The sequence below is a fragment of the Photinus pyralis genome, unplaced genomic scaffold (assembly GCF_008802855.1).
Source record: "Photinus pyralis isolate 1611_PpyrPB1 unplaced genomic scaffold, Ppyr1.3 Ppyr1.4_LG6, whole genome shotgun sequence".
Classification (NCBI taxonomy): Eukaryota; Metazoa; Arthropoda; class Insecta; order Coleoptera; family Lampyridae; genus Photinus; species Photinus pyralis.
Genome location: NW_022170663.1, coordinates 41,196,795 through 41,211,302, shown reverse-complemented (window position 1 = coordinate 41,211,302; position 14,508 = coordinate 41,196,795). Strand labels below are relative to the sequence as shown.

Sequence of the window (14,508 nt, the reverse complement as noted above, 5' to 3'; positions counted from 1 at the left end):
TTCGAAAAGTTTGTTTGTTTACACCGACCTCCTCCTATTTCGCAGCCCACTAGCGCCCGTGTGCACCGCCGGCCGGTTGGGTTGCCTACCTACAGGCGCGAAATTCCAGAAGGTAAATTTGGCTCTGGCACCCTTATTTTAGATTTCCGACCCCAAGTGTCCTATATCAAAATACTCCCCTACGCACCACCTACACGCTCCCAAACGGTGGCAGGTACTATAGGAATCACCCTGTATGTATGTACATACATGCATATTTGTTTATACATACGTACATACATACTTATTATGTATACATATTATAATTTGAAATATAAACATAATTTTCTTTGTAATTAGGGTACAATGATTTATTTATACCTAGAAAACAGCTAGTACATAGTTGTATAGTAAAATAAAACTATGTATTGAAATATTAATCCAGCTATCCGGACACCTCGCTAATCCGGCGCTGCTTGGAACGATATGTGTCCGGATTATCGAAGTTGTACTGTAGTAAAATCAAAATTTAAAAATATATACTCGCTTAAGATATCGCGGAAAATAAAAAAAATACCAATTTTAAAATGACTGTATATTTTCGTAGAAAAATTACAATATTATAAAAGTTAGGATTTATAATGATTGCTGAATAATCTGCCGTTTTCAAAACAAATATAGGAGATCAGGTAAAACCGAGAGTAAAACAGTTATCACTATCCTCATTTTTTAATTGAACACTGTGTATATATTAATCTAAAAAGAAATCATATTAAATTCTCTTTTCAAAAGATTCAAATAAAACATTAAAAGGTACAAAAAATGAACAAATGATACAAAATACAAATAAAATTTCTAAAAGAATGTTGAATTAAAAAAAATCTTTTTTTAATCTTTTGGAATATTGAATGCTTTTAGTGTTAGGTATATAGTATTTATTTGCTATCTTTTTAGATTAACATAAACAGGGTGTTCCATTTAAAAAAAAAAGGTTAGATCAGATAACTTTTTTACCTGACCCCATATCTCTTTTATTTAATAAAATCTCGAAGAAAATATAGGATCATTTTGAAATTGACATTTTTTTGTTTCCTCCCGTATCGCTTATCGAGCGAATATTTTCAAATTATGATTTTCTACATTAATTCTTTGATAGCACTAACAATCCTGGCGATACTCGATTAACTTGTCAAAAATGAGACACCTTGTATACTTTTACCGAGACTTTTACATAAATACAAGATGAATTTCAAAATCAATTTTCATTCATTTCTCAACAAACCCTCCACGGATAACTAGATCTTTCTGAATCAACATGGCTATGATGGCAACGCATTCAAAGGAATTTCTCTCGGAATTTCTCTTTTTGTCCTCTGATTCAGTAAAAATCCAATAGAATGGACGCCATAAGAAATAAAAAGTAGTATCCTGTAGAAATTCTGACAACAAATTCAGAATCTCGAGATAAAAAGTGCCTTTAGACGGCGCTAAAATTTTTCAAAAATTTGAAATGCGTTTTTTTTAATCACAAAAAGGGACAACTTTGCCGCCATTGGTGGTGAGCCAACAATTTAAACAACGCTGACCAATGTCCTGTACCTAAAGAAACAACTGAATCCTGTCTCCTAATTATCTGACTATTGTTCATTTTTAAACTGCAAAATAAGAATAAGACCCCCTCACATGCCTTCACCAACCTAATCGTCAATCGGATACTATGGTGACCCTGTATTTTTCTATTTTAATTTTATTGCAGTTTGTACCCACTCACTCAGAGTAGGACCTTCGAGCCTTGTTGCAACTTAATGCAACCTCATTATAAACAAGCTGCTCTATGGGAAAATGCATCTTATTTAAATATTACAACAATGTACTTTCTGGTTTTCCCTACTTACGTCAGACAGAAAAAATTAAAAACAAATTAATGCAGCCCATACATAATCTTTATTCACATTGAACTGATTACTGATTAGGTACCTTTTTTCCAAATAATATACAATCTATTCTAATGTAAGTTGATTTTCTTAACGACTCAGTTGATGTAAACATTTAAAATCTCTATACAACTTGCATACAGGATGTGTCAACTTCCATTGTACAAACTGTGACCAATCAAATTTTCTTTCTGTTAACTGTGAAATGGATCACTACTCTGGTCTGGAAGTATGAATGACATGGTTTGTTAAAGTGGACGTTCTGATTTAATAATATAAGTATTTGCAGTGGTCAAAATGCATGAATAAAATTCTCAATTACCTTATCACATTGTTCTTCTAAATAGACAACTCTTTCAAGCTGAACGAACACCTCATCTTCTTTCTCTTTCACAAGGGATTCGTTTGATTCTAACCGTTTTGCTAAATTTTCCCTTTGCTGAAGAAGATCGTCCCTTTCCATCTACAATGCGAGTTAAATGACCGACCATTTCAATTTCGAAATTATTACCTTCACTTCATGATACTTTTCCTCCAAATAGTAAGCAATATTTCTAGCTTCCTCATACTTTTGCGCAAGATGTAAATACTTATCGTAATGTTTCTTAAAAAGTACAAACCTGAAAGACTTCTTATCGTAATCAGCGATGATAATCTACGAGTGCTCACCGATAAAAATCATTTTCACTAACTATATCTCTAATGCTATCTTCTGGATCGACCTTATCATATACGGGCACTCGTCGTCTATGCCGATGGGGTAATGTCATAACATCAGGCTTATCTAAAAAGTTACCTTCCGTCGGGGACATACAACCGGCGGAATCGAGAAGATTCTCCGAATGACCGTGGCAAATTTCGCCGACCATCGGCACATCGGTCGTTTGTAGCACTAACTCGTCACTTTTGCTACTTTTTAAGTCATAAAGTTCGTCCGCTCTGGCACTTTTATTACTTGTACGATATGTATCTAAAAACGATCTCGGAAAGGTATCACCTCGCGAAACTAATAACTCGGTCATCTTTCCGCAAACGATGCATTCATTCACGGATCCAATTTACGTACTTTTAACCTTCCGAAACTGGAAAACACAAACAAAAAACTTCACACCTTATCATCGATATAAATAAATAGCGTCAATTACGGGAGGAATCCGTACAAGAAATGTCAAAACGAGACTGCCGAAAACGAAACCACCTCAAGGCCGAATTCGCTTATCTCTATCTCACATCAACGTGTAGTGTAGATAAGGATGGAATACAAACGTACATCTGTGCCGTGTATTTATCAATCAACCTTATTTATCCCTTCCAAAAATTGTGAAGGTCGTTCTTATTTTGGTAACATTTTTAGTTTACCCTAATATAACTTCATCATTTAGATTGAAAATTTTAGAAATAGTAAATCAAAGCCGTAAAGAGAAGATAATTAATAAACTCAGCGACTATTTATTACTGCTTGTTCAATTAAACAGGTGGTTGTGGAAGCAAAATATCAGTTTCTTGCCTTTCGAATAGCTAGGCAACCAACCATACTCAACGATGATTATTGTGGTGTGTACGCAGAGATAAAGATGCTGGAATGGTTCCACCAAAGAAGTATTCTTTTATTTGCTTTGGTTCCACTTTAGACTTTGACATTGAATAAGAAGTGTAACTCTCGTGTTAACTGATGAAATAAGAAAATCTGCCCAGGATTCTGTCGTCCCTCTGTTGTGGGGGAAAGTGAACCACAAATTTAAAGCTAGTTACCGACTTTGCAGATTTCTTTACTTCTTTAAAATTCCAACGTTGCCAGATTTTTGGCAAGCGCTGTGAGTTTGAATAAACTAGATTAAAAAATTTAATAAGCTTTTATTCAATGTCAATTGCCAATAACAATATTATGTAAGGGAGGATCAATCTGAAATGTAAGATCTTAAGGAACAATAAATAAAGTAAAAAATGTAGTTTACGAAAACAACAAGAAATGTTCTAAGGACCATTATCTTTACATAATAAATAATCAAACTTTACCTAGCTCCATATAAGGATCTGGTAATTTTAGGCGCATTAATGATCTCTGTAATCAATTTCAGATTTAATGTTAGAATGTGGACTTTCATTATAAGTAATTACTAATTAGGTAGGGTGGTACCATTGAATAAGCACCTTAAAGAAGTATAACCATTGAATAAGCACCTTATTCAATGGTCCAGGCTATATAACATTTTTTGACAAAAAAAATTAGTTACCGGTTCGAACCGGGTTTTTCATGCAGGTGAAATGATTAGACATTAGGGAAAAATAATTAAAACAGCTGAATTTTTCCGCGAATGAAATCCCGGGGGTTGAAAGGGGTGGAAAGTAGTGTTTTTTAATTTGTGGCAAAACTACTAAGTTTAGGCTAAAATGTTCAATATAATTTCCGCGAATGAAATCCCGGGGGTTGAAAGGGGTGGAAAGTAGTGTTTTGCAATTTGTGGCAAAACTACTAATTTTAGGCTAAAATGTTCAATATAAAAGTTATAGAGAATAAAAAATCAACGACTTTTGTATCTGCACTATTTTCACATAACCTCCAAATTGCACAAAACTTTAAAATGGATTTCGAAGGATCTTAAGTCAAACGTGACGTATAAAAGGAAGATCACTAACATCAATAATAAATAATTCAATTTCAATGTTATTATGTATTATGTAATTATGCAACAAACTACATAGATAATAAAAAGAATTGATGCAAATTACTAATTACATTCGCTTCAATAAAACGGACTAGGTACCGAAATACTCGGTGCAAAAACATAAAATAAAATAAAGCTACTTTTCGATATAACAATGAAAAATATGACAACACTGTTCAACTTTGATAAACAAGGAAAACAAAGGTCACCTAAGTATAACTGGTTTCCCTGTTTAAAATAGTCATTATTTACCGCCCGAGGCCAAATATCCTTCAATTTTTGTGGTAATTAACCACTTTGCAGTGTATGCAACACACCTTACACCAATTTCAGGTTTTCCTATGTAGTTATACTTCTTTAAGGTGCTTATTCAATGACTGATAAACCGTAAGGATCGATATAGTGAAACAGGTGATTGTGCATTCTAATGAGTAATGGCATATATGTATGTGTCACTTTTATTTCAAATGCGACGCGAAGCACGATATAAACTGACGTTCAGAACATATGACCAGGTTGTTGCTATGGAAACGACCGCGACGGCAGAACCTAAGTTTGCTATTTTTGATGTCTAAATTAAATTCAGAATTGGCATAAGCTTTACAATGATTTATATGGCTTCTTCTATAACATAAAGATTTGTATTATACACGACGATAAAGAGAAACGAACCATCTCGTGAAAGTTAACTCACTATCGGGGCTGCGCCGTTCGTCAATTAACATCTTTCACTCGATGGTTAAAATATCCCTTTATCGTCTTTTATAACAAATAGCTATTATTGTTTTCATTCCAATATTTTGAAAGAGATGGGGTAAGGATCTCGTGCTTACCGATATTTTTTCCCGGCCCTAGCCTAATTTAATGCAACCAAAGTAACATCTTAAAACAAATAAAGATCTGCCATTTGCTTTGGCTTTCGTATCGTTATTTCCATTCGTGTGCGAATGTATTCAACTAAAGAAAAAGTTGATATTGTCAATTGGTATAGTGCCTGTAAAAGATTTATTTTCTGTGAAGCCAAAGTAACAATATTCGAATTAATTAATATGCCAACCCGAACTTTATTGTTTTAAGCAGTTATTTTGGATGCATTAAATTAGGCCCCCTTCAAAAGAGATTTTGTCTACTTCTTAATAAATATTATACTGTATATTTAAAATATGTTCTATGTCGGCATATTGCAAATACAATTCTTATACTTTATGGTCTATTTTTTGTCCTCCTAAAAGAAATATGTATATATCCATCAGGGGTAAAATTGCTTGCTACTTAAGTATAACGTCTCGTCCTAGCCATAGGATCTGTGTCCCAATGTCCGCGTTCCAATGTCCTCGTTCCAATATCTGCGTCCCAATGGCGTCCTCTGCTGCCCTTGTTTTTGTTTTATGGGCTTATCAGGCCGTGGCTGAGATATTCTTTGTACGCAATCAACATAATTACAAAGCGCCAAACTTCAGAAGCAGGAAAATGTGTACCTGCTTGTTCTTTTGAATTTTTATTTTTTTAACGGCCGGTTGCAGGAAAGCGAATTATAATCAAAATCCTGGATTATTTGTCAAATCTGAGTTTAAACAAGAATTTTGACATTTGATTGGCTGCCTACTGCAATATAAAGCCAATCAAATGTCTTAATGCCGGATTAAACAATAATCCTGGATTTTTTTGTGCAACTGGCCGTAAACTTTCCACTTTCGAAAGTATTTTTCATAAAAACGAGTTTAGACCAAAGTTTCATTCTGTGGCGCATGATTAGTGCATAAGTATCTCGCTATTAATAACTTCCTTTTACCTTGTTTTAAAAATGAAATAAATAATTAAAATAAAAATTTAATTTTTACCAGATTCTTCTAACATTTGTGACCATTGATGGGACAGCCTGTATATGATTCATTTCGTTCGCGTTCGTATATGATCGTGTACTAACTGTACACGAAAACGTAACCTAATTTGATTTTAATTAAATCGTAACGCTGGCTAGATTTTTAAAACATTCACATTTTGCTATTTTACCGTTTAACAATTACAAAAGAAATGAGTGTAATTACGTGTGTTGCTCCTGTAAATATAGCGGTGATTAAGTATTGTAAGTACAATCGGGTAATTTTGTCAACTGTAATTAAATTGTGCAGGGGGCAAACGAAATGAGGAACTAATTCTACCCCTGAATGATTCAATCAGTGCAACCCTTAATGTGGAATATGTAAGGTATCTCCTTTAGTTTCGAGAAACATCAGTTATTAACTGTAATTATTAGATGCGTGCGAAAACTACAGTTATGGCGAGTCCCACTTTTAAAGAGAACAAAATCTGGTTAAACGGCAAGGAGGAGAGTTTTGAAAATCCGAGGTTACAGCATTGTATGAAAGAACGTACGTAAAACAAAATCTGCATAACAATTAGATTTTATCTCGACTGTAACAGTGAAGCAACGAGCACGAAAGAATACCGATGTTGTTAATTGGAACATACACGTGTGCTCAGAAAACAATTTTCCTACGGCGGCTGGCTTGGCGTCATCGGCTGCAGGATACGCATGCTTCGTTTACGCAATTGCACAGCTTTACGGGGTAGAAGGTGATATCACAGCCATCGCACGGAGAGGGTCCGGAAGCGCTTGTAGGAGCATCTATGGGGGATGGGTAGGTACAAAGTTCAGAGTTTGTAACTAACGCAAGTTATCTTTTATGAAACATTCAGTTTAATCTCATAAATCGTAATGAATAGGAATAATTATTGTGCGAGTTAGATTAAACATGACCTTGTATGCTATGTCAATAGATTTAATATTATTCATACAATGTAGGCAGTGAGCTTGTGACCACCCAAAATAGTACTCAATTCCTCTTTGGCCCCACATGGAAGAATTTCACAAATTGCATGTTAGTGGATTTCTTTTATAAAAATGTGAAGTAAAATTGATTGGTGGCCATGGGCCTCGAGCTTTTGGTCTATATTACTATATTACTGTAGTCTATATCACATTACCGCGAAACAAGTGGCAGTTGTATTAACAATTTTTCATTGTTTTTGCGCCAATTTAGATGTGAAAATAAAAATTGTGTCTCCTGTACCTATTACTTACTTTTTGACAAGGTAATATTCTAAGTTGAAAAAATAAGTGATACAAAAATTCCTTCGCTACTTGCTTAATAGTGGAATTAATAACACATTGATTGACACATTTTTTTCCAGGCCTAAATTGCTGTAAAAAGACATTGTTGATATAGTCGCCGCGGTAAAATAAACTTGTGATAATCCCCTATATTAAAACACACAAGTAATATTTACACATAGTTATCGTATCTCATCCATGCATTTAAGTAAACAAGATATGAAGAATTGCATTCGATTTTCAGGAGGGGAATTTTTCAATGTAATCTATGTGTAAATTGAAATTCAATACATCAAAGGTTATTCAAAACATACGACTTCATTAGGTCACCACATTGTTGTCGAGAGTCGAGATATTCAAATTCAAATTTGCACACATGCACCTAGCAAAAAACTTTGATCTTCACTTGTGACTACTCTGTTACTACCCTTTGCTCTCCATAGTATATCATATCTCCGTTGCTAGTAATCCGGTCCAGTCGAATGTTGTACCGTTGGATGCGTCTCAGGAAGACCTATCATTTTCCCTTTGTGAGTACCGCCTTCCGACACTCCGTTCTCAAAAGATATTCGCATATGAAGTTTTGTCCCTACCAGCGGATGTGTCTCGTCCAGACTTCCCAATTTCTCTTGGTGAGCAACCCTATTTCAAAACGCTGTCCTCAAAATATATCATATCTCTGTTACTAGTGATCAGGTATGGTCGAATGAAGTTTTGATCAAATGCTTTCATTGTGACTATGCAACCAATAACAGATTCCATTTTAAGAGACATCTGTTATGACACAAAGACTCCCAAGAATTGAAAATGTGCAGAGTGTAATTATGCAACCCATAACAAACATCAAACAATGAGCTGAACATATAATAATTCTTGTGCTGCAAACCGTCACATGTCAATATTCATTATCTAATAATATTTTAAGTAATAAATTAATGTAAAAACAGTCTAAATCTAAAGCTTCCTATACGAGGTGCGTTCGTTTATGCGTTTATACACCAGAAAAAGTGTTTACACCGTATTTTTTTTATTACAAAACAGAAATTGATTTCTTATTGTATAATCCACCAGCGGTGCACAGAAAAATTCATGAATAGACAACGAAAAATAACCCCCGAAAAAACAACACCCTTTGTAGATTCTCACTACCCTTGACGGAACACCGCAGATCCGCAATAGCATTCTAACACACGAGACTACGAAAAATTTAAAATGTGACTAGTGTTACTATGCAACGAATGATGAATGTGAATCTATTTATTAACATATAAGATCACCAAGGATTTAAAATGTGACCGGTGTGATTTTGTTCCCAAGTACAAATTCAATTTTAAAACACGTTTGTTAAACACAACACCACTAATAATTTCAAATGCGTCTGGTATGAACTGAAGTGCAGTGCGCATGATCGGTATTCTACTGTGGGTTATCCCACACATGTTGGCACAGATTAGTGACTGTAAACTTATTTAAGTTTAATTCAACCTTCAAGTTTGATAACATTTTATTCCAATAAAAAAATAATTGGAAATTATGGCAAGCTGTCAGTTTCACATAATGAAAAACTTGGTTCTTGGTTCTGCGAACATGTTTCACTGTTCTTGTACCTGACAATATTTGTGTTTTTTATTGTCTCTTGCTGTTTTTATAAACTGGCTATAATTTCGTTGTTTTTTCGTAGGGCCATTCGGACTACGTCCTAAAAAATGGTAATAGTGATGAATACATTATCTACACTCTTCCGCCTTTCTCGTTTTCAATACCGTATTAAATGGCTTTTGTTTTTAAATCGCAATTTTGATAAAATGTTTTAGCGTATTTTCCTCAAAGCGAAAAATCGCTATTGGCTGCACTTTGGCGTCCGTCCGTCTGTCTGTCACACGTACTCCTTCTAAACCACTGAACCGATTTTGGCCATATAGGGCCATTTGAAAGGGCTTGGTCCAAGGATTCCGTGCATACCCATATTTTTTGGTTTTGCGCATGCGCAGTGTCCAAAATTTGGTTTAACGCATGTGCAATGCTAACTTTTTTATTTATGAAGATATTTAAATGAAATTTTATACATAGGCACTTGGAATACAACCAAAATTAACACCAGTTTGAAAATTTGGTTTTGCGCATGGGCAATGGCATCTTTCTTATTTATGAAAGCACTTAAATGAAATATCATATCTAGGCACCTTGAATGAAACTAAAACTAATACCGGTTTCAAAATTACTGTTAACGCATGCTGGTAGGTTTTATTTATGAAGGTATGCAATACAATTTCTAATGTTGACAATGCGAAAGCATTAAAAAGCGTTTCGTGAAGAGAGTGGGACAGCGTTAACTATTAGGAGGAAAATACGCTCTCGTCATTTATGTTTGCATAAGGACTTTTTATTAGATTAGGACAAGTCGTAAATCTTTGATTAAGATCCTTAATGGATTTGTAACCATTGCAAAGAACACTATCTAAGCTACATATACCTCCTTTTTTCAAAACTAGAACAACCGGATTGATATCTGTATAGTTTCATTCCACTTTGTTAGTTAATTGAAATTTAGAGGGGTTAAGTGGAAGAGCAGATGTGTGGTCATGTACCCCATTGTATGCTGCCACCATTTTGTTCTCTATTTTTTTTGTATATATTCTATGTACTGTCCAATAAGACATTAGTTTTATTATTATTATGGTCGGTGTTTCTTGTCAGAACTCAGGTCTAGCCTGGTTAACTAATCGTACGGTTTAAAATCAAGTAACGATAGTGTCTGTGTCTGTACGTCGCTCGTCTGGTCAAGTTTTGTAGAGTCCTAAATTTTATAATTTTATAAATAACAGTAATTAATTTTAAAAAGAAAACCACACATTAAACAAATATAGGAATAGTATGTAATTTATACTTAACAAAATAGCTATTATTATTATTATTATTTAAAAAAATTCTATTATTAAGAGGTACCAAAGAGGGCGTTTCCTGATGAATACCGGCTTCGAGAAAGAGATCTCGGAATATTTTGCAAATTTGACAGTAGTCATACGTAGTTATATGAAAGTGTTTTAATTGTCATGAAGCTGGACACTTTGCAAAACAATGCCCGAAGAAACCAAGTAGTGCACAATCTTCGCCTTGGTGCAATTTACGAATGTCGAGTGTAACTGGGAGCGGTTTGTAAACATAAAGTTATTCTATCAGGTTTCTAAGTGAAATTGTACTAATTTGAAAGTGAATTGAGGTTATCCTGCCGTTTCTGAGGCTTGAAAATATAACCCCTTAATCCTATCCTACCTGAAAGGCATTTTTCTTAAGAACTCGAGAGCACGCAATTAACTTAATTTTCGAATTACAAATAAAGATCACAATTTATCATTCATATTCTAGCGCACTTTCACAACAACTCGCCGACATTTTCTTACGTCGATTACGCGCTACTATTCGTGTTATAAATAATTACACTGACCACAAATTAAAAAACAGGTATTTTTCGTTGTGATGTCATTAAGCGTATAATGGAACAATTCTCAAATCCAAGATTTATTCCCATTAACATTCTTATAGCTTTGCTTCTCAAATAGAAGAACAAGTGATGCATAAACTCGAAGTATTTGCCACGTCTCTTCTCGCTTTCATTTTTCGGTCTCCCATGTAGGATTACTACTTACTTACTGGTTACGAAGTTGTTGGGATTGATGCTTCTAAACAATTGCTCCATAGTACTTACCTGCAGAGTGAACTAATATTCCTGTGACATTCTTGACTATAGGATGAAAGTTTCATCTAACATTTTCGAAGACTTTGATGGATCTTATTAGGACTTTTTCTTTGCGACGCTGTTCAGATTTTTTGAGAATCACTGGGAAACCTCTTGAATGTGAATAGTAGGACGAGGTTTCGAAACATGGGCATCCACTAATCTCAGTTTGTGGACATTTGATTTAATTATATGTAGGTCTATAAATTCTAACTTTATGTAATCAACAAACCTGAAAAGTAAATATTATCATCCAGAATGCATGGAGACTCTTAACACAAATATTTGTATTTAAGGTCCAATGGCACGTCGGAAAGTCGGATGACGGTTCCGATTCGTTTGCTACGCAAATTGCTGGAGTTTCGCATTGGCCAGAAATGCGGATCCTCACTTTGGTAGTGAATAGTAGCCGCAAAAAGTGCAGTTCAACAGATGGTATGAGGCGGAGCATCGCCACATCGTCATTGCTAAAGTACCGTGTCGACCATGTGGTTAAAGACAGAGTTGAAGGTATAATTAGGGCGATAAAAGAAAAGGACTTTAAAGCTTTTGCTGAAATTACCATGAAAGACTCGAATCAATTCCATGCCATTTGCTCGGATACATATCCGCCACTTTCGTATGTTAATGAGGTCTCTAGGAGGATTATTGAATTAATCCATGCTTATAATGAGCTGCGTGGTACAACTAAGGTCAGAAGAGACAATGAATTTCTAATGTTGGCAATCTGTTTTTGTAGGTTGCATACACTTTTGACGCTGGACCAAACGCGTGTTTATACTTGTTAGAAGAGGACGTACCCGAAGTTGTGGCGCTAATTCAATATGTGTTCCCTTCAGATACTGAACGTGTGGAATACTTCAAGGGCTTACCCATAAACCCTGGATCTTTATCAGATGTAAGTTATTAGTCGAATCCGAGATCCATTGTTAAGAAGGTGTTTTGACAGGAACTCAAAGTAAAGATTGATATTCCTAAACAAAAACCGGGTTCGATCAAGTATATAATTTACACAGATGTAGGCGAAGGGGCTCGAGTTCTTAATGATGACAATGAGCATTTGCTTAACGATTGTGGAAACCCGAAACGGTTAAATTGAGGTATATATTTGTTTTTATGTATTTATTGGGAATATGGGCTTAATAAATGTGGTTGGAGTTATTCTTACCTTGCCCTCATTTCACCAAGACAAAAAAGGCCAGGACGGACCTTCATTTGATAATAGAACCTGGCATAACGCACACAAATACAAAAAATAAATCAACTATGGCAACAAAATGTAAGAGAAATGCATAAATTAAACATCTCAAATCGTACAATAAAAATCAGATATCAAGTCAAATGCAGTTAAACAAATTAAACGAGATAAATGTGACATAATCAATTTAGTACAAAAACACATTTACAGTTAAATTTAGGCAAAACAAAACAACCTGTACATTGATAAATTGCATGTACATAAAAAACATCACAATGGTATCGCTCTACTACAGTGTACGCCTAATAGTTGTATGGTATGGTATACAAGCAAGAAAAATGACAAAATTGTGAAAATGTACTTTACTTTAAACACGCCAACCCAGATATAATTCGCACTATAGCGAAAAATTACAACTAAGCAAATAACTTTTTGTTATATGCAGCGCAAACACGAAAATTGAATTATAGAATTAAAACAAATTCAACTGCCCTGACTGAATGCAGAAAGCAAATAAGCCACGCTACATTTTACCATGAACCTTTATGAGATGAACAAAATGCAAAAACAGCAAACTACGGTGCCCGTAGCTTAAAATTTGAAATCGGACATCTCAATAGTAGTGTGATTCTTTCCGATGCAAGGTGTGCTGCCTAACAGTATAGGGGTATGTCTCCACAACTGAGATTCATGTTACATAAAATAGTTTAGAGTGACTAATACCGAAAAGAAAGATAATCAAATCAAAAACAGTACAGAGTGCGAAGAAAGCAATAGTTGAAACTACTGCTGAAGAAAAGGACGGCAGAAAAAGAAGTTGCATTTAAACCCAATGAATAGGTATGTTTACGGAAAATAATAATGTACTTGTTTTTTGTTTTGAAAACAACTGAAACCGAAAATTATTGAAACATATAATTCTACTTAAGTAGTGCGGAACCCGAACTGGTGCGACCAATGGAGTTGCGTGCGCTCATCGACATTGGCCTCCAAAACATGCACATTTTAAACACAACCGCCTATGATGGGCTATGTTTAAATGCCAAAAGTGAAATCATATACGAAAACGGGTGCTTTGTTACAGTTTTTGGCGTCAGTAGCATTATTTTTTTGCTCCCAGCTACGTGTAACAAATGGTCGCTCTCGGTTTTAAAGATGTTTGTTGGTCAAATTTACAAAATTGTTGGTATATGGCGTTTTATACTGCTTCATAATGAAGGAGAGCAGATCTTGTATTCGAGAAAATGGGGCGCGTTGGGATGAGTCGAAACGTTACAGCGTTGTCAGCTCTAAAGCATGACGGGATTCAACTCGGCTATACCTTGGCGTGTTTAAAAAACCGCGAGGACGTGTTGGGTCCGCTTCGAATTTGGATTCTTTAAGTGAAAATTTGGTGGGAGAGATTGATTCTAACCATGCCGGTCGAGCCCTACCTTTTTCGACAGCGTATTGATTTTTTACCGACTCGATTGTGCAAATTTGCACATTGTGAACGTGAAAGATTTAATAGATCGCGCCCATTTCATTACTAATTCAAGGTTTGAACCGAAAGTCACATAACCAGTGTGTGAGGAATTGTTGTAGTTACAACCGGAGACAATGCCCCCATTTTTAACAAAACAAAACGAGATTCAAAAATTACATGCAGTTTATTTATTTATTTACGTTTATTGATCTCATACACGAAAACAAAAGTAAGAGATACGTCGATTAAATTATTGGAAAAAGCTAGCTATTGATACAGAAAATCAGATATATTATAGTAACAATTTTGGATTAACATGTGCTTTAATCTATCTTTGAAACTCGCTTTTGTTGGTGCGTCTATTATCTCCTTGGGCAGTTTGTTATAGATCCTAATCGTCATACACTTAAAACTG

General features: G+C 34.9%; 2 protein-coding genes across 3 annotated transcripts; one reads left to right on the top strand and one right to left on the bottom strand.

Annotated features, from left to right (window-relative positions):
• Positions 1-1,764: 1,764 nt before the first annotated feature.
• LOC116173106 lies at positions 1,765-3,148 on the bottom strand. Its single transcript, XM_031490392.1, has 3 exons — positions 2,583-3,148; positions 2,425-2,533; positions 1,765-2,376 (listed from the first exon to the last, which is right to left on the bottom strand). The coding sequence occupies exons 1-3, from the start codon at positions 2,933-2,935 to the stop codon at positions 2,206-2,208; spliced, it is 633 nt and encodes a 210-aa protein (XP_031346252.1). The 5' UTR covers positions 2,936-3,148; the 3' UTR covers positions 1,765-2,205.
• A 3,349-nt stretch (positions 3,149-6,497) lies between these two features.
• Positions 6,498-12,593, top strand: LOC116173886 (diphosphomevalonate decarboxylase). Of its 2 annotated transcripts, none has more exons than XM_031491612.1 (7): positions 6,498-6,665; positions 6,712-6,782; positions 6,837-6,951; positions 7,004-7,221; positions 11,727-12,122; positions 12,170-12,328; positions 12,380-12,593. In XM_031491612.1, exons 1-7 carry the CDS (start codon positions 6,614-6,616, stop codon positions 12,527-12,529), a joined length of 1,161 nt encoding a protein of 386 aa, XP_031347472.1. In that variant the 5' UTR covers positions 6,498-6,613; the 3' UTR covers positions 12,530-12,593. The 2 variants fall into 2 exon arrangements, with proteins under 2 accessions (XP_031347472.1, XP_031347473.1); XM_031491613.1 differs by having other exon boundaries at positions 6,649-6,665; positions 6,712-6,787.
• The last annotated feature ends 1,915 nt before the right edge of the window (positions 12,594-14,508 follow it).

What these genes read in the sequence shown, in the direction of transcription:
- LOC116173106 (XM_031490392.1), bottom strand. Translation starts at nt 2,935, where the DNA reads ATGACCGAGTTATTAGTTTCGCGAGGTGATACCTTTCCGAGATCGTTT. An exon ending in AGTGAAAATGATTTTTATCG is followed by an intron (nt 2,534 to 2,582) that starts GTGAGCACTCGT and finishes GAAGTCTTTCAG; the next exon opens with GTTTGTACTTTTTAAGAAAC. An exon ending in AAAAGTATCATGAAGTGAAG is followed by an intron (nt 2,377 to 2,424) that starts GTAATAATTTCG and finishes CTCGCATTGTAG; the next exon opens with ATGGAAAGGGACGATCTTCT.
- LOC116173886 (XM_031491612.1), top strand. Translation starts at nt 6,614, where the DNA reads ATGAGTGTAATTACGTGTGTTGCTCCTGTAAATATAGCGGTGATTAAG. An exon ending in CAACCCTTAATGTGGAATAT is followed by an intron (nt 6,783 to 6,836) that starts GTAAGGTATCTC and finishes TGTAATTATTAG; the next exon opens with ATGCGTGCGAAAACTACAGT. An exon ending in ACAGCATTGTATGAAAGAAC is followed by an intron (nt 6,952 to 7,003) that starts GTACGTAAAACA and finishes CGACTGTAACAG; the next exon opens with TGAAGCAACGAGCACGAAAG.